The 25,779-nt window shown below is 40.5% G+C and overlaps 1 protein-coding gene and 1 non-coding gene across 2 annotated transcripts; one reads left to right on the top strand and one right to left on the bottom strand.

The window, feature by feature from the left end:
* Positions 1-833: 833 nt before the first annotated feature.
* GPR160 (G protein-coupled receptor 160) lies at positions 834-25,241 on the top strand. Its single transcript, XM_043473772.1, has 4 exons — positions 834-1,051; positions 1,754-1,880; positions 20,364-20,479; positions 23,848-25,241. Exon 4 carries the CDS (start codon positions 23,913-23,915, stop codon positions 24,927-24,929), a length of 1,017 nt encoding a protein of 338 aa, XP_043329707.1. The 5' UTR covers positions 834-1,051; positions 1,754-1,880; positions 20,364-20,479; positions 23,848-23,912; the 3' UTR covers positions 24,930-25,241.
* Positions 17,750-17,872, bottom strand: LOC122445682. The gene has a single exon (XR_006270637.1). It is a non-coding gene; the product is annotated as a small nucleolar RNA SNORA40 (small nucleolar RNA).
* Positions 25,242-25,779: the final 538 nt, after the last annotated feature.

Below are 25,779 nucleotides of genomic sequence, written 5' to 3'. Positions count from 1 at the left end.
CAAGCTGCTCCTCCGAGCCCCCAGGAGCCCACACTTATTCTGCCACAGTTCAGTTCTTACTGCACCTTTGGGCAGGCCGTTGCTAAGTTCCTTGTAAGACCAGTAAAGTCTGGGAGGTTAAGAAAGGCCCAGGCCACTCCCCTTGTTCAAGGCTCTTCAGGAAAAGTATGAGGAGAAAATTGTGGTTTTCTTTCTTTCTTTTTTGTTCTTACTGGCTGCATGTGACACTTCCTTCTCTCACCAGAGATCCAACCTGTGCTTCTCCGGGGAAGCACAGAGTCCTAAGCACTATGTATTTTAAAGGATAGGAATTTCATATAATATCCTATATATTATATAATTTAATATAATCTAATTATATTAAATTCCCATTCTGTTTAAAGGATTGGCAAGTCGTGGGTACCCAACAAATATTTTGTTGAATAAATATAACAAATTAGTAATGTTGACAGAGAAAAAGGTAATGCAATAAAAAGGTACTACTTGCAAATATGCAATTTGCAGTTTTATTTTAAAATGTGGATTCATATACGTTTGTTTGCATGAAGTTCAGTCACCCTGTGCATACCCTCATCTGGAGGAAACTGATAATGGCCGCGTGCCCATCCTGCTGAGGACATGGGAGCTCCTTGGGCAGGGGTAGGGGGGTCTGAAGGACCGGCACTCAAAAGGGGGTCTCATCTTCCACCCCACACCCTTGGGGCATCCGCCGTGCCAGCGCCGACCCCAGCCCCTCTCCCGCCGGTCGAGGTGGCTGGCCTCGCACGCCTCTCGCCGCCCCGCCCGCAGGCGGCGCTCTCGGGCCGGTCTCCCGCCGGGGTCGCGACGGGGCGTGCGCGCTCGAAGGGCTGCGTCCGCACTTCCTGGTAGCGGCTTGCGGAGCGACCGCGGGCTTATTGCTGGTACGGCGGGCGGTGCTCGCTGCCCCCACCTGTCCCTGGTCACCTGGGGCCGGGCGCGGCAGGTGTCCAGACGGCGACCTCGTCGCGGGTCTGGTCCGGCTCCAGCGCCTCGGACGCGGGAGCGCGAGCCGGGAGTCGCCGCGCATCGGGTGAGTTGCGGGAATCGGCGCCCGGCGTCTCGCCGCCGCTTCCCCACCGGGGATTCCGGGGCGCCGGCGGCACCGCGTCGCTCCCGGCTTCCCCGGCGGCGCTCTGCGCTTCGGGGAGGGAGAGGAATTTCTTTCCCCGGGATTCAGAGGCTGGGCTTGTCTAGTCCTTGGAGAGGATGGGGGCCCTGAACTGAAAGCCGAGGACGCCCGAGCCTGACCCGTCCGGCGGAGGGGTGGTCGTAGTCTTCGCGCCTGGGGTCGGTCCCGGGTTTGGGGCTCCGGGACTGGGGTGCGGGCATGGAACCGGTGGTCTGGGTTGGTCGTATACTCACACCCAGACGCTCCGCACCCCCTTCGCCGAGGAGAAAACGTAAACATTATGAAACAGTTGCTGTTTTAGCAGTAGAGTGACTTTCCTTCCTGGCACACACAGGTGGGCGTATAGTCGCGCACGCACCTGCTCGTGTGTTCGTTGGGGCGGACTTCGTTGGGCGTCCAGTCTCCTGGCCCCCGGGCGTTGGCGACGGTACCCCGCGAGCCCCGGACACTGTGGTTAAGCCCGAGGACTTTTCAGGCTGTTTGTTCCCAGAGACCGTGGTGTTCTGGTTGGTTCATCCGTGACGGCCATAGATGGCTCAAAATTCTCTCAATAACCCTCCGGAATTTGCAGTCTCAGTGAAGCTCCGTTTCTCACCTGGGCAGGTGGCAGCAGGGCCCGCCCACTGCATTCCGGAGGCGGCCTCAAGGACGTGGCCCGCGGAGGAAGGTCCAGCCGGGAGGAAACACGCTGGGTTCACCCCATTATTGCTTTGCTGTGCAAATGACTCAGGTAAGGGCGGGGTTGGGGGGAAGAGTGTTGCTCAAACCCCAGAGATAAACCCAGAGAGACTAGAATTGCAAAGGACTTAGGAATGAGTGTTTGGACCTCAGAATTGCTAACGGCATAAATTCAAATCATTTCACGTGTGCTTTTCAGATTATTCTTAAGCTTCTTCAATGACAAAAATACTAATTAACATATGCATTTTTTTTTCCTTGACAGCCTCTAAGACTGGGCTGTCCTTGTGGTATCTCTAGAATTGAATTATTGGGAATTGCAGGTGAGGAGCAGCCTCTCAGCTGTGAGAATCGCTGGGCCAGGGGAACCTGTGGTTTAAAAGCTATTTAAAAGACAAGAGGGCAATGAGAGGTGTAAACCTTGGTGGGTGCTTATTTGATGGAAAAAAGTTTAATTGTGCCAATAGGGGAAATTTGTATTCATTATTTTGTAGTATGAAGAATATTAGTTTTGTTTAGTTGCTTTAGGTAATGGTATACCGATTACAGTTTCTAAAAAAATCCTTGCTGTTAGAAATACATTCTAAATTTGAAATACAGGTTCAGGATTTGCTGCAAAATAATCCAGTTTGGGGGAGGGCTGCCAGTGGAGAAGTGAAGGGGAACAAGATGGAGGGTGGACATGAATTGTTAATAGTTGAAGCTGGATGAAGGGTATTGGGGTAGGGACTGCTTTGTACTGCTGACTCTACTTTTTTATGGCATTTTCCTTGAAAAGTAACACCACCTGTGGAGGTGTGTGTGTGTGTGTGTGTGGTGTGTTAGTCCCATATATATTAGGACATTTCTGGTGGTGATGCAAATATTAGCTCCCAAATAACATGTCCTACTTTTGAACAACTCCCAATCTTATAACCCTCTAACTGTTGCTCTTATGAGCTCTTTTCCCAAATATGTCAACTTATTTAGGTATATTCCTATTTATTGATATCATTCTTAAAATTTTGTGGCAGGGAACTCATACAGGGGCTCTGTATCCACCTACAAGGGTGGGATGGGGAGGGAAATGGGAGGGAGGTTCAAGAGGGAGGGGACATATATATACCTATGGCTGATTCATGTTGATGTTTGACAGAAAACAGCCAAAATCTGTAAAGCAATTATCCTTCAATTAAAAAACAAATTAAAAAAAATTTTTTAATTTGGTGTCAAAAGCAATATAAGGTATAGACTCCTTTCTTCTTAATTATGAACATTGCACTTGTATTAATCTATTTGTTCCTACCAAAATGATAAAGAGATGAATATACATGTATGGGGTTTGCAATAAATAAGACATAGTCATATTAGGAGGGAAGGATATGTGAAAATATACATCATTATAATGTTAATTTATAAGCAAACCTAGAGCATTGGGTAAAAATTAATGATAGCCTTATGGAAAACTGAATCTCATCAATGTAACCTAATTTTTTCCAGAACATTGTAAGGATCTGGAGGAAACAGGGCACATACATCTTGACTTTCTCATGCTGTTGATTTAATTATGAATAACATGATCAGCAGCAACCCAGGGAAGCATAGTTTAGCTTGTATGTTACCACAGTCAGAGGGTGGGCAGGGCAGAGACACCAAGGATGTGCTTCTGGTATGGAGTAGCACTTAGCAGTTAACCCTTCAGAGGTCAGTCTGTGACGCAGTTCTTTATTAAATAAACTTTAATCTTGTGTATATATTTGTGTGCCAGAAATACTGGAAACAGAAGTCAAAATAACCTGGATAAATTAGGTACTTACAAACTGGACAGTGTCAAATGAAGGCTAATTTTGTAAGCAGGAAGTTCATGTTGGAGAATGGTTGGTTTTGTGTCTGTCACTGGCAGAAAGAGCCCCTGGGTCAGGGTGAATCACGAGATAGTTTAACCATCAATAACTGTAATATGTGTAAAGCACCACATCTTATAAGCCAGGGCTCTGGCTAAGGATACTTATATGAGGTTGAGAGCAGCCAAAGATACAGTGAAGGCTTACAGTGGATAAAAAATTTGAAATAGAAGCAGGGACATATGCAGCTGGATGGGAAGGATATGAAAAAGAAGCAATTGGAAATATTTTGTATTAAGTAGAATAGGCTAAAATTAGGTAAAATATACAGTGGCTCAAATTCAGTATATACTGTACAATTAGGTAAAAATTACAGTGGCTCAAATTCAGTACGTTTATTTCTCTCATGTAACAGTCCTAGGTGAGTATTTGCAGCCTTCTATGCCCGACTGATACAGCTCTGCTACCTTCACCCTGTGTCCTTCAGAGTTGCTCTGGTTGCTTATAGAAAGAAGGAGGAGTTTTGCCCAGAAATGGCTAACATCACATCTACCCACATCTCATTGGCTAGAAATCAGTCACATGGCCATTGCTAATTGGATGGACGACTGGGAAATATAGGTCAGCTGTGTGCTTCAGAAAAGAAGAGAGCGCAGAATTTGAGAACCAGTAACCATTTCTGTCATACCTCTGAGAAATAGCAATTGAGTTGACAAATTCTTTTTTCAGTTTTCTTTTTTGATATGGACCATTTTTTAACTCTTTATTGAATTTATTACAATATTGCTCCTGTTTTGTATTTTTTTTTTTTTTTTTTTTGGTCCATGAGGCGTCTTAGCTCCCTGACCAGGGATTAAACCCCACACCCCCTGCCTTGGAAGGCAGAGTCTTAACCACTGGACCACCAGGGAAGTCCCAACAACAGAGAATTTAATACTGGTTAAACCATGATTCACAAATGGTCAGCAGTCCCTGTGGAGGAGAATATGGCAATATCTGACTAAAGTGTATAAGTAAACATTTACCCTTTCACCTGGAAGTCTCATTTATAGTAATTATTCCAGAGGAAACACCTCCACAAATCACTTTTGTAGAAAGTACTTAGTAACTATAAACCAGAAACAAGTGATAAAGGGTGGGTGGATATGGGTGGAGGGAATAACAGTGGAAATGGGACTTTTCTGAGTATCTGTTTTTATATAGTTTTTACTTTTAACCATGTAAACATTTAAATGTTTGAGCTGACTCATTGGAAAAGACCTGGGATGCTGGGAAAGATTGAGGGCAGGAGGAGAAGGGGACAGCAGAGGATGAGATGGTTGGATGGCATCACCGACTCAATGGACATGGGTTTGAGTGGACTCCGGGAGTTGGTGATGGACAGGGAGGCCTGGTGTGCTGCAGTTCATGGGGTCGCAAAGAGTCAGATATGACTGAGCGACTGAACTGAAAGTTAAACAAAAATGAAAAAAATCATGAAATTTAATGTACAAAAAACAACTAATAATCAAAAACAGTATATCAAATTGATTGTTGTTGTTCAGTTGCCCAGTCATGTCCAACACTTTGTGACCCCATGCAGACCCCATGGACTGCAGCATGCCAGGCCTCCCTGTCCTCATCATCACCTAAAGGCATGGCTTATAGCTTCATTGAGTTATACCAGCCCTGTTAACCATGACAAGGCAGTGATTCATGAAAGGGATCAAATTGACTATACAACCATAAATTTTGTTGTTGTTCATTCACTAAGTTGTGTCCAACTCTTTGCAACCCCATGAACTGCAGTGCCTCAGGCTTACCTGTCCTTCACTATCTCCCAGAGTTTGCTCAAACTCATACCCATTGAGTCGGTGATGCTATCTAACCATGTCGTCTTCTGCTGCCCTCTTCTTCTTTTGCCTTCAGTCTTTCCCAACATCAGGATGTTTTCCAATGAGTCAATGCTTCATATCAGGTGGCCAAAGTATTGGAGCTTCAGCATCAGTCCTTCTAATGAATATTCAAGGTTGATTTCCTTTAGGATTAACTGGTTGATCTCCTTGCAGTTCAAGGGACTCTCAAGAGTCTTCTCCAGCACAACTCGAAAGCATCAATTCTTCAATGCTCAGCCTTTTTTATAGTCCAACTGTCACATCCATACATGGCTACTGGAAAAACCATAGCTTTGACTCTACATAACTTTTTCGGCAAAGTGGTGTGTCTGCTTTTTAATATGCTGCCTAGGTTTGTCATAACTTTCCTTCCAAGGAGCAAGCGTCTTAATTTCATGGCTATAGGCACCATCTACAGTGATTTTGGAGCCTGAGAAAAAAAAAGTCTGCCACTATTTCCATTGTTTCCCCAGCTATTTGCCATGAACTGATTGGACTGGATGCCATGATCTTAGTTTTTTGAATGTTGAGTTTTTCCCATATTTTTACTCTCCTATTTCACCATGAATTTTAAAAAAGAATTAATTAAAGTAACTTTTTAACAAAGTGCTCAGACTCTGTACCCCTAGGAGGATATAGTCAAGGGCAAAAGGAATGGGAGAAGAAGTTGCACTTTATTTATATGTTTAGTTGTTGGCAATGGTATCAGTGTAGTAACTCGGAAACTAGTATGTACTGTAGTTAGTATGAGTAAATCAATATCCTAATGTAACTGGGAGCCAGGTTGTCACTGGGAGAGGGAAATAAAAATAAGGAATGAGGTAAGAAAGAATCCTGTGATGTTAGCCTTGAAGTGGAGGTTATCAGTATCAATTCCTGATTTAAAAAAAAAAATTCTAGCCCTGCCCACTGAAAAGGCCTAGACACAAAGACACCTCAGTAATAATCTGCACACCTCTTGCTCAGGCTTTCCTTTCTAAATAATGTGGGGGATTTTGGGGTTTTTTTTTTGTTTTTACAAAAAGAACTAGGGCTTCTTGAAAAAAGTGACTCTGGGTCTGCAAAAGTACATGATGCCTGAAAGCAAATGAATGCTTAAGGACTGAACATGTCGGGAGGAGAGAGTTTCAGATGGAGAGAACTCTGACAGGATGAATGTGGGAAAGTTTAGCTATTCAAAAGAATGATGATGTCAGTGGGTTTTAACACACTGAATAAAAACAAATCCACATATCTATAATAGAAGGCCAGTGGAAAATAATTGCCAGTTTGTAAATGCAGAAAAATCACTGTTTCGCAATTCCCAGTATGGTGATTGATTCAGGCAGTGGATGGTAGAACTAATATCAGGTTAGACTTTGTTAGGAAACAGCATAGTTTTATCAGTCTCAAGGTATTACCACCCTAGAGATCACTTATTGATTACAAAAGGGAACAGGTACCCCAACAGTAGAGAAATATGGCAGACACCTCCTTCATCACATGCTCTAAATTCACATGACCGACAAGGAGACAAACTGACACAATGGGACATATAGTCTAGTGTTCTTACCAAAACTGTTTATCTAATATGGAGGAAACAATTAGACAAACACAGATAGTGCATTCTATAGGATGGTTGGCCTAGAGTCTTCAAAAATAAAGTATCAAAAAGAAAAAAATGGTAGAGAACTATTCTAAATTAAAAGAGACTAAAATGATGTAAGTAAATGCAATCTGTTATCCTTGTCACTTGTTTCATTTGCTTTTATTTTCTCCCATTCTGAGGGTTGTCATTTCACTTTGCTAATATTTTCCTTTGTTGTTTTCCTTCACTTAAAGCTTTTAAGTGGGTCCCATTTGTTTTTGTTTTTATTTCCATTACGCTAGGAGGTAGATCATAGAGGATCTTGCTGTGATTTACATCAGAGTGTTCTGCCTGTGTTTTCCTCTAAGAGTTTCGGGTCTTACATTTAGGTCTTTAATCTCTTTTGAGTTTATTTTTGTGTATAGTGTTAAGAAGTATACTGACTTCATTCTTTTACATGTAGCTGTCCATTTTTCCTAGCACCAGTTGTTGAAGAGACTGTCTCTTCTCTATTGTAAATTTTTGCCTCCTTTTCAAAGACAAGGTGCCCATGGGTGCGTGGATTTATCTTCAGGCTTTCTATCTTGTTCCATTGGCCTGTATTTCTGTTTTTGTGCCAGTGCCATACTGTCTTCATGACTGTGGCTTTGTAGTTTAATCTGAAGTCAAGAAGGTTGATTCCTCTCATTCCATTCTTCTTTCTCAAGATTACTTTGGCTTTTTGGGATCTTTTGTGTTTCCATACAAATTATGAAATTATTTGTTCTAGTTTTGTGAAAAAATACTGTAGGTAGTTTAATAGGGATTGCATTGAATTTGTAGATTGCTTTAGGTATAAGTCATTTTCACTATATTGACTCTTCCAGTCCAGAAATATAGTATATCTCTTCATCTGTTTGCATTGTCTGATTTCTTTCATCAGCGTCTTATAGCTTTCTGCATGTAGGCCTTTTGTCTCTTTAGGTAAATTTATTCCTAAATATTTTATTCCTCATGTTGCCATGGTGAATGGGATTGTTTCCTTAATTTCTCTTTTTGATTTTTCATTGTTAGTGTGTAGGAATGCAATGGATTAATTTAATGTATTAATTTAATATCTGTGACTTTACTGTATTCACTGTATTTACAATACTGTATTTACTGTATTCATTCATACTTTAGTGATTTTCTGGTGGCATCTTTAGGGTTTTCTATATAGAGAATCAAGTCATCTGCAAACAGAGTTTTATTTCTTTTTTTCCAATTTGGATTCCTTTAATTTCTTTTTCTCCTCTGATTGCTGTGGCTAGGACTTCCAAAATTATGTTGAATAATAATGAGGAGAGTGGGCACCCTTGTATTGTTCCTGATTTTAGAGGAAATACTTTTGGTTTTTCACCACCGAGGATAATGTTTGCTTTGGGTTTGTCATATATGGCCTTTATTATGTGAGGTATGTTGCTTCTATGTCTATTTCTGGAGGGTTTTTTTAAATCATAAATGGGTGTTGAATTTTGTCAAAGGCTTTCTCTGCATCTATTGAGACAATCCTATGGTTTTTATTTTTCAATTTGTATCACATTGATTGATTTGCATATATTGGAGAATCCTTACATCCCTGGAATAAAAACCACTTGATCTTAAAAAAAAAACCCACTTGATCATGATGTATGATCTTTTTAATGTGTTGCCGGGTTCTCTTTGTTATAATTTTGTTGAGGATTTTTGCATCTATGTTCATCAGTGATGTTGGCCTATAATTTTCTTTTTTGTGGCATCTTTGTCTGTTTTTTGGTATCAGGGTGATGGTGGCCTCGTAGATGGTTTTGGGAGTTTTCCTTTCTCTGCAATTTTATGGAAGAGTTGAGCAGGACAGGTGTTAGCTCTTCTCTAAACTTTTGGTGGAATTTGCCTGTGAAGCCATTTGGCCCTGGGCTTTTGTTTGTTGGAAGATTTTTTTATTATGGTTTCAATTTCTGTGCTTGTGATTGATCTGTTTATATTTTCTGTTTCTTCCTGGTTCAGTTTTGGAAGGTTACACTTTTCTAAGAATTTGTCTATATAACCTCTGTGTCCATCCATGTTGCTGCAAATGCCATTCTTGCATTCTTTTTTACACTTGCGTAGGCTTTCTTGCGTTTCTAAAAAGTAGTTTTGTCACCCAAGTGTTTGTTCCTGGAAACTTTAGTCTTACACTTTCTTTGAAAAGTATTTGAGAGGTCTTTCATGCCTCTGTTTTAGTGTATAGATCACGTCTCCATTCCTTCTGTTGAAGAACTGGACCACTTGACCTTTAGCGTTTTCCACTGTGACTTTCGCTGATTGCACACTCATCGTGCAGCTCAGTAGTCCCTCTGTGTTCATTACCTTGTTTAAAAACAGCTTTACTAAAGTATAACTGACATACAGTAACTGTGCATATCTAATGTGTACAGTTTGATACCTTTTGCCATATATCTATACCCATGAAACACCACCAGCATCAGGAGAGTAAACACATTTATTGCCCCAAAAGTTCCCTGTGGCCCTCTGTAATTTCTCCCTTCTCCCCCTCCTATCTCTTCAGCAGCTAATATCTGCTTTCTGTCATTGTAGGTGAGTTTGTGTTTTCTGAGATTTTATGCAAATGGAATCATGAAGCATGCATTCTGGTTTTTGCCTGGCCTCCCCCACTAAGCATAGTTATTTTGAGACTCATCTGTATTTTTGCATGTATTGATAGTTCCTCCTTTTTATTGCTCAGCAGTGATCCACTGCATGGGTCTCCCACTCTTGTTTATCCATTCACTCATTGATCGGAATCTGGATTGTTTCCAGTTTTGTGTCCTTCGCATTTCTTGCAAATTGGTAGCTGGATCCAGAGATCTGACAGACTCAGGTTCAGCCTGTAGAAGGCACAGAATGTTTGGTTCCTCTCCCGCTGTGACAGTCATAGCCATAGGTGCTTAATGCCAGCATCTGTTAATTCATGGGTGGAATTTCAGGTCTACAACTTATTTTTCATTTATAAGTTGGAACACTCTAAAGAGCTGCTTCCCCTCATCTACTACTTGGTTACCCAGTGGTACGCCTCATATAAGGCAGCATAAATCCTGTATTTTTTCCCTTAATTTACCTGTTTTCAAGGAATCCATTCTATCTCTTAATTCTTTGTATAAAATTTGTTTTCTCTTGCGAAACTGGTTATCTCTTCTCTTCTGTTATTACTGTTTCGAAATTTCTGATGTATCTCAGCACGGGTCTAGTTTCTTCCATCAAGGTGGAAGGTTTTCAGTCTTGAAAAACTTCCTGTTCTAGAAAATGGTACACCCTTTTCTTCCTTGATTCCCTTCCTCCCAGTTTATTCTCTTTCTGGGACTCCTATTGTTCTGATTTCCCACCTGCTGGGCTGGTTTTCTGTTTTCTTATCCTTCATCTTTTTCTACATTTTCTGGGAAATTTCCTGCACTTTATTTTCTAACTCTACAGTTCAGCTTATCATTTCTGCCGTCAGACTTTATCTTGCAGGAGTGATTTATTTTCTGTGGTGGTGGTTAGAAATAGCTTCCTCTTTTTGTTTCGTGAACACAGTACCTTCTCCCTGAAAACAGTGAGTTTTTAAATAGTGTTTTCTTCTAGCACTGTGTCTCTTTTCTACAAGTTATCTTTTTTTTCTGCTTGTGGGTTTGACTTTTCATTGTAGAGATTTTCTTCGAATGTCTGAGGATCTGTGGATGTCTGGTCATACTTATGAGTACAGCATAATCCGGGAAGTTTCCTTAGGGGAGAATCAGTGTCAGTATCTTTACTATTTCTTCCTGGATTGATCCCTAGAGAAGGATGTTTGGATCTTTATGTTTTGTGAAAATGGTATTCTTGCAATCTAAGTGAGGAAAAGAAGGCTGGGGAGGTCTCAACTTTGAATGTGCATAGTTTTACTCAGAGTCTGTTTTCAGCCTGGTAGCCCTTCATCTTCAACTCTTGCCATAGTCTAGAGACTCTGTGTTCCCCATGCCAGAGAACAGCTCCATTCTTATTCCACAGTTTGGGAGAGACTGTTACCTGTTGCATTGAATTGGGGAAGGAATCTCGGATCTGTTTATTTCATTTGCAGCTAATCCTCTTGTTTTTGGTCCCATCTTTGCATCCCTTTTCAAAGTTACCTGGGCCAACAATTCCTAAGCCTTTTGGGGGCCCTGAGGTATAAATTAGATTGCCACTGTGCTTTCTCTGTTGCTGGCATTCTTCAGTCTATTATCAGTATATATGACTCCTCTGAAGATTTTATTAAAAATGCTGATTGATTCAGCAGCTCCAAGTTGGAGCCTGAGATTCTGTATTTATAATAAGCTCCTTGCTGTGGTGTTTAGTTACTAAGTCATGTCTCTTCGAAACCCCGTGGACTGTAGCCCGCCAGGCTCCTCTGTCCATGGATTTCCCAGGCAAGAATAGTGGAGTGAGTTGCCATTTTCTTTTCCAAGGGATCTTCCCAACCCAGGGATCGAACCAGAGTGTCCTGCTTGGCGGGCTGATTCTGTTCAATTGAGCCACCTAGGAAGCCCATAGCAAGCTCCAAGGTGATGCTTATGTTCCTGTTCCTATTTTCTTGGAAAGGAAAGAAACAGCTTCATTGGAGGTTGTATCATAGTTTATATAGCCAATTTCCTATTGATGAATATTTAAATTAATTCTAGATTTTTACTTTTAATATTTTGAGATGAAAGCATTAAAAATAAATAAACAAACATACCCATTTCCATGTTCAGTTTGAATTTTGAAAGATATATATTAACTTGTTGAACCACCACCCCAATCCAAATAAATTACATTTTCATCTCTACAAAAAAGTTGCCTAGTGCCTCTGCCCCAGCCTGGCCCTAGGTTTCTACTGATGGTATGTCTGACTCTATAGATTAGTTCTGCTGTTCTATAATTCCATATAATTGGAATTATGCAGTCTGTACTATTTTGTGTTAGGATGTTTTCTTTCAGCATGTTTTTTTAATTTATCCCTGTGTAGCATGTATCAGTGCTTTATTCCTTTTTATTGCTGAAAAGTATTCTACTGTCTATCTGTTCTTCTATTATTATACTTTCTATCCATAAAAAGTATATTCTATGGGTATACTACTGTTTGAAAGTGAAAATGAAGTCGCTCAGTCATGTCTGACTCTTTGCGACCCCATGGACTGTAGCCTACCAGGCTTCTCCGTCCATGGGATTTTCCAGGCAAGAATACTGGAGTGGGTTACCATTTCCTTCTCCAGGAAATCTTCCCAACCCAGGGATTTAACCCGGGTCTCCTGCATTGTAGGCAGACGCTTTACCGTCTGAGCCATCAGGGAAATCCAATACTACTTAGGTGGTGCTAATGGTGAAGAATCCACCTGCCAATGCAGGAGACTAAAAAGACTCGGGTTCAGTCCCTGGGTCTTGCCTGGAGAATCCTGTGAACAGAGGAGCCTGATGGGCTATGGTCTGTAGGGTTGCAAAGAGTCAGACATCACTGGAGCGACTTAACACACAGTTTATTTATCCATTCTCCTGTTGGTGGACATGTGGTGTGGGTTTTGGAGCCATGGTGAATCAAGGTGCCACATACATTTGTGTCCAAGTCCCTTTTTGTGGACATACATCTTCACTTTTCTTGGGTAAATACCTCGGAGGAGGGTTATTGGATAAAATGGTGATCAGATGTCAGTGTTGTTAAGAAATCTGCAAGCTGTTTAAGCACTTTCAGGTCGTTCTACATCCTTGTCAACACACGTATTGTCAGTCTTTAAATTTTAACTCTTCTAGTCTCATTGTGGCCTTTGTTTCCTGAACACGTCTGTTCAGATCTTCCGCCCATTTTTTGAAAGGCTAATTATCTTAGAGTTATAAGAGTCTGTTCTTATTCTGGGTCCAGGTCATTGATAAGATACCCTGTATATCTTCTCACTGTAAAGTCTATAACTTTTGTTTTTCTTAACTATGCTTTTAAAGAGAAGTAAATATTTGCTTTTTAACTGAGTCCAATTTATCAGCCTGTGTGTGTGCGCGAGCACATGTGCCCCTGCTGAGAGAGCTGTGACCACTGCAGTGGAGGCCCAGTTGTTTTTCAGTCACTTAAGTCGTGTCCAGCTCTGCGACCCTGTGAACTGCAGTATCCTAGGCTTCCCTGTCCTTCACTGTCTCCTGGAGTTGGCTCAGACTCATGTCCATTGAGTCAATGATGCCATCCAACCATCTCATCCTCTGGCATCGCCTTCTCCTCCTGCCTTCAGTCTTTCCCAGCATCAGGGTCTTTTCCAGTAAGTCAGCTCTTCACATCAGGTGGCCAAAGTATTGGAGCTTCAGCATCAGACCTTCCAGTGAATATTCAGGGTTGATTTCCTTTAGGATTGACTATTTTGATCTCCTTGCAGTCCAAGGGACTCTCAAGAGTCTTCTCCAACACCACAGTTCAAAAGCATCACTTCTTTGGTGCTCCGCCTCTTTCATGGTCCAGTGCTCACATCCATACATGGTTACTGGAAAAACCGTAGCTTTGACTGTTCAGGACATTTGTTCGCAAAGTGCTGTCTCTGCTATTTAATAAGCTGTCTGGGTTTGTCATAGCTTTTCTTCTAAGGAGCAAGAGTCTTTTAATTTCATGGCTATAATCACCGTCCACAGTGATTTTGGAGCCCAAGAAAATAAAATCAGTCACTGGTTCCACTTTTCCCCCATCTGTTTGCCATGAAGTGATGGGACCAGAGGCCATGATCTTAGTTTTTTGAATGTTGAGTTTTAAGCCAGCTTTTTCACTCTCCTCTTTCACCCTCATCAAGAGGTTCTTTAGTTCCTCTTCTCTTTCTGCCATTAGAGTGATATCATTGTATCTGAGTGTTGGTATTTCTCTCTGCAATCTTGATTCCAGCTTGTCATTCATCCAGCCCAGCATTTCACATGATGTACTCTGCATGTAAGTTAAATAAGCAGGGTGACAATATATAGCCTTGACATACTCCTTTCCCAATTTGAAACCGGTCCATTGTTCCATGTCCAGTTCTAACTGTTGCTTCTCGACCTGCATACAGGTTTCACAGACAGGTAAGGTGGTCTGATATTCCCATCTCTAGGAATTTTCCAGTTTGTTTTGATCTACACAGTCAAAGGCTTTAGTGTAGTCAGTGAAGCAGAAGTAGATATTTTTCTGGAATTCTCTTGCTTCTATGATCTAGCAGATGTTGGCAATTTGATCTCTGATTTCTCTGCTTTTTCTAAATCCAGCTTGAACATCTGGAATTTCTTGGTTCACATACTGTTGAAGCCTAGCTTGAAAGATTTTGAGCATTACCTTGCTAGCATGTGAAATGAGCGCAATTGTATGGTACTTTGAACGTTCTTTGGCATTGCCCTTCTTTGGAATTGGAATGAAAGCTGACCTTTTTCAGTCTTGTGGCTACTGCTGAGTTTTCCAAATTTGCTGGCATATTGAGTGCAGCACTTAACTGCATCATCTTTTAGGATTTCAAATAGCTCAGCTGAAATTCTATCACTTCCACTAGCTTTGGGTCCCTCCCCGCAAATTCTTGTCTATCTGAAATGCAACTTTATTTGGAAATAGGTTTTTGAAGATGTAATGAAGGTAAGGCCATACCAGAATAGGGCGGGCCCTGAATTGCAGATGACACCACCCTTATGGCAGAAAGTGAAGAAGAACTAAACAGCCTCTTGATGAAAGTGAAAGAGGAGAGTGAAAAAGTTGGCTTAAAGCTCAACATTCAGGAAACTAAGATCATGGCATCTGGTCCCATCACTTCATGGGAAATAGATGGGGAAAAAGTGGAAACAGTGTGAGACTTTATTTTTGGGGGCTCCAAAATCACTGCAGATGGTGATTGCAGCCATGAAATTAAAAGGTGCTTACTCCTTGGAAGGAAAGTTATGACCAACCTAGACAGCATATTAAAAAGCAGAGACATTACTTTGCCATCAAAGGTCTGTCTAGTCAAGGCTATTTTTTTTCCAGTGGTCATGTATGGATGTGGAGTTGGACTGTGGAGAAAGCTGAGTGCCGAAGAATTGATGCTTTTGAACTGTGGTGTTGGAGAAGACTCTTGAGAGTCCCTTGGACTGCAAGGAGATCCAACCAGTCCATCCTAAAGAACATCAGTCCTGGGTGTTCACTGGAAGGACTGATGTTGAAGCTGAAACTCCAATATTTTGGTCACCTCATGCGAAGAGTTGACTCATTGGAAAAGACCCTGATGCTGGGAGGGATTGGGGGCAGGAGGAGGAGGGGACGACAGAGGATGAGATGGCTGGATGGCGTCACCGACTCAATGGACACGAGTTTGAGTAAACTCTGGGAGTTGGTTATGGACAGGGAGGCCTGGCGTGCTGCAGTTCATGGGGTCGCAAAGAGTCACAACTGAGTGACTGAACTGAAGCGAATGCAGTGACCAGGGTTCTTGAAAGAGGAGAGGACACACAGAGACAACACAGGGGAGAAGTCTATGTAAAGATGGAGGCAGAGACAGGTGTTCTGCTGGCACAAGCCAAGGAATGCCACAAGTCTCCAGAAACTGGAAGAGGCAAGGAAGGATGCTCCTCTAGAGCCTTAAGGAAGCACAGCTGTGCTGAGACCTTGATTTCAGATTTCTGGCCCCCAGAACTGTGAGATTAATTTCTGTTGTTTTGACTACCCAGATTTGTTTTGGTAATTTTTTATGGCAGCCCTTGGAAACTAATATACCTACTAGGATCACAAAGATCTCCTGTTTTCTTTTACAAATTTCAGCTTCACTTCTACATTTAGTCTTATGGTCCATTTGGAGTTTATTTTTGTGTATGGTGTGAGGTAAGAATTAAGGTTAATTTTTCCCATATGGATATTCATTTTCTAGCACCATTTTTAGAAAATACCATCCTTCCCTTTCTTAATTAACTTGTCCTTTTGTTGAGAATCAACTGACCATAAATATGTGAGTCTACTAGATTCTCTTCTGTTCCATTGATTTATAGGACTATCCTTACGGAAATGCTGCTCAGTTGCGGCCAACTCTATGTGACCCCATGGACTGTAGCCCTCCAGGCTTCTCTGTCCATGGAGTTTTCCAGGGAAGAATACTGGAGTGGGTTGCCATTTCCTACGCCAAGGGATCTTCCCAACCCAGGAATCGAACCTGTGTCTCTTGTGTCTCCTGCGTTGGTGGGTGGATTCTTTACCACTGGAAATCCCATCCTTATGCTAATGCTGATGCTGCTAAGTCGCTTCAGTCGTGTCTGACTCTGTGTGACCCCATAGATATCTGGCAGCCCACCAGGCTCCTCTGTCCCTGGGATTCTCCGTACAAGAATACTGGAGTGGGTTGCCATTTCCTTCTCCAATCCATACATGTGTGCTAAGTCGCTTCAGCTGTGTCCGACTCTGTGTGACCCTATGGACAGCAGCCCACTAGGCTCCTCTGTCCACGGGATTCTCTAGGCAAGAAGACTGGAGTGGGTTGCCATTTCCTTCTCCCCCTTATGCTAATGCTCCCTCTTTATTTCTGTACCTTTTATAACAGTTCTTAAAATCAGGTAATGTAAGTTCACCAACTTTGTTCTTAAAAATTATTTTGGCTCTGTTGGGTCCTTTATATTTCCATATAAGCTGTAGAATCAGCTTGCCAATTTCTACAAAAAACTTGGCTGAGTCTTACAGTCCATCATAAATGTCTTCATTGATTTAGATCTTCTTTAATTTCTTTCTGCAATGTCTTTATAAGTGTAAAGGGCTTTTTAAAACTTATGTGTGACACAGACAAAATTATTTGTCAATGCGTTTTTGAAGAATTTAACATGTTCTGATTCCTTCCACTGCCAGTCACTGTAGTTCCTCTAGTGTTTGAGTCATAATCTTCAAGATAGCCCTTTTAAAAAGAACTTTTGCTCAGTCCACAGTTGTAAGTCCAGAATTCTTTGAGGTCCCCTTCTTTAATCTCCAGTGGGATATGGACACTCTTCAAAAATTCCCCACCTGTAACCTTTAGGATCCAGTTTTCTCAAACAGTTTATCTTAGGCCCATGTTTAGGGTCAGAAGAGACAGATCTGATTGGTTTTTAATTTTTCACACCCTCTAAACATGAATAAAGTTGAAATCATTCACTCCTAGGCTGTCACGTCCTAGGGCAGATCACTGGGCTGTGCCAGTACCTTCTGAAGTACAGACATTGTGTTCTCAAGGTGGAAAGTCTTAAAAAACAAGCCGTCCTTGTTTCATGTCAGCACTAAAATTAGAGCACTGAATCAATATAGTCATTTCCCTCATAGTTTATGCTTTTAAATTGTCAATTCAATAATCCTGGAAGCAACCTTTGTGTGTATTCAGTTCAGTTCAGTCGCTCAGTCGTGTCCGACTCTTTGTGACCCCATGAATCGCAGCACGCCAGGCCTCCCTGTCCATCACCACCTCCCGGAGTTTACTCAGACTGATGCCCATCGAGTCGGTGATGCCATCCAACCATCTCATCCTCTGTCGTCCCCTTCTCCTCCTGCCCCCAATCCCTCCCAGCATCAGGATCTTTTCCAATGAGTCAACTCTTCGCATGAGGTGACCAAAGTATTGGAGTTTCAGCTTCAACATCAGTCCTTCCAGTGAACACCCAGGACTGATCTCCTTTAGGATGGACTGGTTGGATCTCCTTGCAGTCCAAGGGACTCTACATTACTTGAGTCCATTTTAGGTATCATGTTCCTTCTTATCTGTATCAGAATTGATGCTGAACAGGGAGTTCTCAGTTGCAAAAGAGGATTTTTGTACCTGTCTATAAGTTTTTGTCCACAAATGATACAAAAGCATACACAAGTGCTATTTCTGAGTGTTTAAAATATTCAGAATACTGTGCTTGCATGTTATTTGTTAAACAGCCCTACATCTTTCATATTTTTGATGCTATGGCAAATGTGATTTCATTTTCCAGTATCACTGGTATATAGAAATTGATTTTAAAAAATTAATCTGCAGCCTTGCTAGATTTACTTATTTTAGTCGCTCTTACTGCAGACTTTCTAAGTACTCAATCATATCACTTATGATTAAAGACAGCTTTCCTTCTTTCCTATGTACATGCCTTTTATTTCTTCTTAATGACTTCCTGTGTTAGCTAAGACCTCTAATGAAATGTTGAGGAGGGTTGGAGGGTGGACATCCTTGCATGGCTCCTGATTCAGGGGGAAAAGCACCACTCTTTCAGCATTTGGGTTTTTCATTGATGCTTTTTATCTGCTTGGAAAGTTCCCTTCTCTTTGTTTTTGTGAGTTTTTTTTTTTTATCATGTTGGGTTTTGTTAAGTGCTTTTTCTACATCTATTCAGATGATCATATAGTTTTTCTCCTTTATTCTGTTAACATGATGAATCACATCATTCTCTAGTGTTAAACCAAGATTGCATTAGCTATGATGTATTAGGTTGTTATATTATTTTTGTACATTAATGAATTTCATTTCATAGCATATGTTTTGTTAAGGTTTTTTGCCTCGTATTCTTGAGGGATGATGCTTTATAATTTAGTTTTCTTGAAATGTCTATGTTTTTTGTTATAAGGGTAATTCTGGTCTTGTAAAATAAGTTGGAAGGTGTTTCTCTCTTCTCTTCTCTTTGGTATTTCTTCCTTAAATGTTTGGCAGAATTCATCTGTGCAAACATCTGAGCCTAAAATTTTCTTTGTGGGAAGGTTTTTAAGTACAAAGTCAATTTCTTTAATAGGAATTTTTTTTAAATGTGTTTATATATTTATTTCTGGCTGGGTTGGGTCTTCGTCACTGCACAGGCTTTTCTCTAATTGCAGCACACGGGGGCTATCTCTAGTTGTGCGAGGGCTTCTCATCACATCTTCTCTTGTTGCCACCACCAAGCTCTAGAACACACGGGCTCGGGAGTTGCGGCTGAACGCACCGCTGACCGGGCTTCAGTCACTGCGGCTCCTGTGCCCTGGAGCTTGCTGCTCGGCACATGGGATCTTCCCAGGTCAGGGATTGAACTCGTGTCTCCTGCACTGGCAGGCGAACTCATTACCACTGAGCCACCAGGGAAGCCCCGTGAGCCCTATTTTTTTAAGGGATCTTTTTGAATGAGTTTTGGTAGTTCATGTCTTTCCGGAAATTTGTCTGTTTCATCACAGTTGTCTCATTTATTGGAAGAAAATTATTCTAAATAGTCCCCTATTATCTTTATAATGTTTGTAGGATCTGTACTGAGGCCCTCTCTTTCCTAATTTTCCTAAGTTTTTTTCTCAGTTTGGTTGGAGGTTTATAGTTTTATTGTTTTGTTTTTCAAAGAACCAGCTTTTGACTGTTTTTACTGTTGTGTGTATTTTAGAATGTCTGTTGTTTTCTGCTCTTTATTATAGCCTTCCCTTGGTTACTTTGGGATTTACTTTACTCTTTTTTTTTTTTTTTTTGGCCACACTGTGAACCATGTGAGATCTTAGTTCCCTGACCAGGGATTGAACCTACACCCTCAGCAGTAAGAGTGCAGAGTCCTAATCACTGGACTCCAGGGAATTCCCTTACTTTTCTTTTTCTTAAGGTGAAAATTTGGGTCACTGAATCAAGACCTTCTCTTTCAATATAGGCAAATATAAGAATGCCAGAACAAGACAGTACAAAAACAGTTAGTTTAGTGGAAATTTAAAACTGAATTTTTATTTTCTTGATTTTCTTATATTTGCATTGCTGCTTTTCATAATTGTTTTGTCTACTATAGATTTATAAATTTTGATAATATAAATACTACATGCTATTCCTTAAGGAAATGTTAAGAGAATTACAAGGCATTTTTAAGTGTCAGGATAGGCCATAACGTATAATCATGAATCCTCCCAGCTTGATATAACAGACTGTCTTCCTGCTTCCACTGTCCATCCATTCTGAATCCCCGGGGGCTTTGCTGCTCTGCCACATGCAGTCACTCAAGGACCCAGGTTGACAGGTCCCACTGTGTTGAGCTATTCAGGAGCTATGAGGGGGATTCAGGATGGGGGACACATGTACACCCATGGCTGATTCACGTTCATGTATGGCAAAAGCCACCACAATATTGTAATTAGCCTCCAACTAAAATAATTTAAAAAAACATTTAAAAAAGTCAGACATGACTGAGTGCACACACACACACACACAGTCTAAGTATCCCTTTTCTTCCTTTTGCTGGAAAAAAGATTATAAACAATTAGTTACTTGCTCTAATCCCACAAATAGTTTTTCTAAGGCAGTTAGAATAGATCTGGAGGCAGTTGCACTGAGCTGCAATTATTTAGATGGCTATTAATGATGGTTATTTTTGTTTTCTTTCACACACAGCTTATTTGCATGGCATTTTGGTATGCCAGGAACCAAAAACAAAATAATTAAAGGCAGTGAAACTGAAGTAAACTAGGAAGATCATCAGCCAAGAAGGGCCTGTTGGAGGAAGCAGAGTAAGTAGAGTGTGCCATTGAGAATTCGTTGGGTTGTATTAATACATGGAAAAGCAGAGACTGGGTCAGTGAAAAGAAATAATGTTTTGTTTCTCTCAGGCCTAGCCTGCTAATACTTCTAAACTGGCCAGATCACACAGCAAGTCCAAAGATGCCTTGAAAAGGATGTGCACGTTAACTTCTTAAGTTGTATAAGAGCATGACTTGATTCATAAGTAGTCTAAAACATCATGCAGGAAAGGATCATATCTTAATAAGTCTCTGACCTAGTAGTCAAGGGAAGACTGGGGACAGGTAGCCTATCAAAGGACTTTTGTCCAACAAAATATTGCAATTTTAAATACTTTTAGTAGTTTCTGGGGGACGTGGGGTGTAACATTTTCACCTAAGAAAGTTTTGGTTTCCATGTCATTTTCCAACATACTTCCCTTTGACTGCTTTTTATTACCTCAGTGGCCTGTCTTCCCTGGGTCTTGTTTTTCTTGCCACTGAAGTTTGCCCCAGCTCTGTGATCTCCTACATACGCCATTTCAAGCTTGTCTCTCTCTTCCGATCTTCTTTTGAAGAGCCTCCTGGTTTGTGACTCCTTGGCGGGGGCCGCCCCCACCCCCTTCCTCTTCTCTGACCCCCCTTAGCCCCTGGGAGACACTCAGGGTTACTTCCCTCCTCTAGGGACCCTGTCTTTCTCAAGCAGCTCCCCTCAGAGAGTCAGTGGTGAAGGGGAAACTTGGCAAACATTCCTTGGATGTTTCCTACTTAAACACGATTCCTTAGCTTTACTTTTTGAATTTTGGATAGGAGTTATAAAGGACACAGTCATTTTATACTGATGATTCTTTCTTCCTTTTAATCCTAAACATACTTGTAAAAAGTAGGTCTTTATGAACCCATACCATTTCCCTTCCTCCCCTCCCCGCCCCCACCCCACCCCCCCATTCCCAACATCTGCCATTTAAAACTAAGCCAGTTCTTTCCTTGGCACAAGGAGGATTTCTTTTTTTTAATTTTTTAATTTTTTTTTTTTAAGTTTTAATTTTTTTTTTTTTTTACAAGGAGGATTTCATATGTTCTTGTCATTCCACCCAGGTTTCCTTACCCAAAGCCAGTAGCAGTCAGGGTGGTAGCCATGATTCTGTGCCCTGGTGTATCAAATCTGAAATGGAACTTTTTTGAGAGGGTAAAGTTTATAGTGTATTTTGAATATAGTTAAAAAAAATTGAGCATATACCCAGAACTTGTTTGATTTGTTCTTTTATAACGTATAGTTATGGAAATAGGTATTGGATGATTTTTATAGTTATCTTTACATATATACATGTGTGTGTAAATAGGTACATTATTTGTGTGCCTTAATGACAAGGTCGATTTATATCCATGAGAGTATGTTAAAGACAAAATTATTCATGATCCTTTTTAAAGAACAGTGAGTTAGATCTTAAGACCATTGCAATAGGCACGGGTACCACAATACTGGGATTTTGCAGTCGGGTGTGGAGACTGGACTCAAGCTCAGATGCAATCAAAGTGGGAATTTACAGCCAGGGAAGAAGGTAGGGGTCTGTGAATGGACTATTACCAAGGAAAACATCAGTGGTGAGAGGGGATTCTGGTTAAACTGACTTATCAGAATTCTTGTGAAGGCAGGTCAAGGTGGTTAGACATCACCTGAAGGTTGGTGAGGATGAGGAACCTGATCAGACATAGAGGGGGGGATTCTGGCTAAACCAACTTAGCAATATTCTTGCTAAAACTGGGTAATGTAATGGCAAATATAAAAGCTTAGAAGTCAGCTTAGTTGAGAAGAGTTGAATTCTCTTCTCAACTAGGAAGGACTCCGTCAAATTATAGTTGATTTTGTCAACAGAACTGGTGACCAACCCTCTCCCATACCGATTTCTTTTCTTTAGCCTCAGACAGGATCCTCATAGCTTCCTTGAAATTGTGTTACCTGTTTCTAGGCAATTTCAGGTTTCTTTTACTTCTTAGACTTGATACTCCCCCTTTTTTTTTCCTTAAAGTTTGAGAAATTCAGCAAAACCTGTAAGTGGAATACCATATTAATAACTTGACGTGTACCTTTTTCTGTACATGTATAATATCTTTATAAAAAACACCAAGAATTGCTAGGTAAGTGCAAAGCAACAGGAATGGAGCTTGAACAGCCTTACAAGCAGGGAAAAGCAATGATGAAGGAGGAAGTTCAAAGAGGAAGAAATCAGGAAAGGGTGGAAGACAAAGAAGGAAATTTAAGAAACACCCTCAAGACAAAACGCACAGTTGACCCAAAGTTGTTTCTGCAAGACTGTTCCACCACTTTGTATAACAGCAAGGAAAAAAAACCCAGCCCCAACAGTAACAAAAAACTTCCTCATGAATGTCAGCAATTAGGGACAGGCTAAAAGTGATACCTCCTTATGATGGGCTATTATGCAGCCATTAAAAATATTTCTTCAGATAGGAAGATAGTTTTCACTCTATATTTTCTACACATTAAATGTTGTTATGCCTTGTGAATGTTATATGTTAAAAAAAATGCCATGATAAATTTCAACAGGACTTTTACTTAAGTGAAATGCAGGATAAAAGATTATGCAGCTGCATTCCTATTGCTTTGCACTTACCTAGCAATTCTTGATGTTTTCAGGTAGCCCTGTTCAGTCCCTGCTCCTTCCCCATCTTCTTTCATCTCTCTAGGTGCCACACTTGACAGGTCACATCCAGAAGTTAAATCTTTCTTTTACCAGTATTCTCGTGATTTTCACCTGAACCATCTGTTTTATATCTTTGAGCTTTGGAAATTTATTTAAATGATGACCCTGCAGCTAAAAAGCTTTGAAAGCAGCTATACTAAAGGGGCATCCTGAGTATTATCTAAATTTCATGGGCAGAAAAACAAAACCGGGTGATGTCTAGAGTCAGAGTGGGACTGAGTCAACAGCTATCAATGGATTGTTCTGAGTATTCTGATCAGGCTGCTGTTTGAAGCCTATATTTTGGCTCTGGTAAATAAAGTGTTTATCTACCTTTTAAAAAATACCTTGAATTTAAACAATTTAAATTGAAATCAGGAAGAGAAGGGCATTCAAGAAATTTATCCTAAAAAAGTAAGCTAACTAATTTAAATAAAGCAGTTTGGTTATAGATGTGAGTTCTGACCATCTGCTTCTCAAAGAATGACCAGAGTATATGCATGAATTCTTCTTGATCATACTCTGTATAAGTGTTCTGTAAGTGTGAGAAATATAAGGTTAATTATTTGGGGAAGTGACTGGATTAAAGTAGATTTTTGAGGTGCTTACTTTGTAAAGTTTTATAATAGTGAGAACATCAAGATGGCATCAAGGTTTTCTTTTCACTTTTCTTTGCAGGGATGAAAAATCAAGTGAAGCACTGTTTTATTGTAGCAGCAGGCCTTTGAAATTTAACTCGAAAAATGAGTGCTCTTAATTCAGAGAACTGCTCTTTTCAGTACCAGCTGCATCAAACACATCAGCTTCTAGATGGTAACTGTCTGTTATTCTTGATTATACTTGGGAAAATACTGTTAAATATCCTTACATTAGGAATGAAAAGGAAAAACACCCATCAAAATTTTTTGGAATATTTTTGCATTTCACTAGCATTTGCTGATCTTCTACTTTTGGTGAATATTTCCATTATATCTTATTTCAGGGATTTTGTGCTTTTAGGCATTAGGTTTACTAAATACCACATCTGCCTATTTATTCAAATTGTTTCTTTTACTTACGGTTTTTTGCATTATCCAGTTTTCCTGATAGCTTGTATAGATTATTACCTGAATTTCTCTAAAGCCACCAAGCTTCCATTTAAGTGTCAAAAAGTATGTTATTTCTTTACAGTTATTTTAATTTGGATTTCTGTCCTTACTTATGTTTTGGGAGATCCAGCTGTCTACCAAAGCCTGAAGGCACAGAATGTGTATTCTCATCAATGCCCTTTCTATATTGGTGCTCAGAGTTACTGGCTGTCATTTTCCATGGTGACAATTTTATTTATGGGTTTTATAACCTCTTGGTCAGAAGTCATTACCTTGGTACAGGCTGTTAGGATAACTTCCTACATGAACGAGACTATCCTGTATTTTCCCTTTTCATCCCACTCTTCTTATACCATGAACTCTAAAAAAACACTCTTGCCCAAGTTGATTATTTGTTTTCTTGGTACCTGGTTACCATTTGTCCTGCTTCAAGTAATTATCCTTTTACTTAAAGTACAGATTCCAGCTTACATTGAAATGAACATTCCATGGTTGTACTTTGTCAATAGTTTTCTCATTGCTACAATTTTTTGGTTTAATTGTCACAAACTTAATTTGAGAGACATGGCATTACCTGTGGATCCATTTGTCAACTGGAAATGCTGCTTCATTCCACTTATACTTCGTAATTTTGAGCAAATTGAAAAGCCTATAACAGTAATAATTTGTTGATATGTTACCATGTTAAAACTAAAACTTACAGCTATAAGACTGGTAATTTTACAAACAGGAAGGAATGAGGCCTTGGGACATACAGTTAACTGAAGCTCTCCGCTGACCCCAAACTTTCGTACCTTTTCAGAATGTGTCTTTTGGGGGCTATATTTATTAGTTTTCAACAAAATACTTCCAAAAACATATTTATACCTGTTGGCCATACTCATGTTTGTGTTACCCAGAAAACTACTGGATACAAACTGTTATGTAAATCTGAGATTCTTCTGCCAACTTTTCAGATTTAAATAAACATTTTTATTAAACTCAGAACAAGAAAATTGTTTTCTTTAGTTTAAATGTTCTCTAACATAAGGAAAAGGATTAGCTCAACTTAGCTAATTTTTAAAAATACATCGTTCTTAATACAAATATTCCTAAGAGCAGAGTTTTTGTTGCTCACCATAAAGAACTGGGAGTGGTGACTGGGTCTCTTCCATGACACACGAGATTTGTTTTCAGTTGTAACTTATCTGTCATAGAATCTGCATGGCAACCCGTAATCACATTGGCAATATACCGTAGTGTGAAAGTAGAATTTCTTATCCTCAGCACTGTTGAGGTTGTAGGTTGGATAATCCTTTGTTGTGGGAGCTGCTCCATGACTATACAGGACGTTCCGGAGCACCTCTGCCTTCCATCCACCAGATGCCAGTAGAACCTCTTTTCCCCAGTCATCACACTCAGTGTCTCCAGAAACTGCCAAACTTGGCTCGGGCAAGTCCTTGCGTGAGAACTACTGAAGTGAAGCAATCTGAATGGCAGAGTAATCTGAAATCACTCTGTGAGTTAAACTACAAAGACACCA

This window comes from Cervus canadensis, chromosome 7, assembly GCF_019320065.1.
Source record: "Cervus canadensis isolate Bull #8, Minnesota chromosome 7, ASM1932006v1, whole genome shotgun sequence".
NCBI lineage: Eukaryota > Metazoa > Chordata > Mammalia > Artiodactyla > Cervidae > Cervus > Cervus canadensis.
The sequence above is the reverse complement of the archived record's forward strand: the minus strand, read 5'-3'. Positions and strand labels throughout refer to the sequence as shown.

What these genes read in the sequence shown, in the direction of transcription:
- GPR160 (XM_043473772.1), top strand. Translation starts at nt 23,913, where the DNA reads ATGAGTGCTCTTAATTCAGAGAACTGCTCTTTTCAGTACCAGCTGCAT.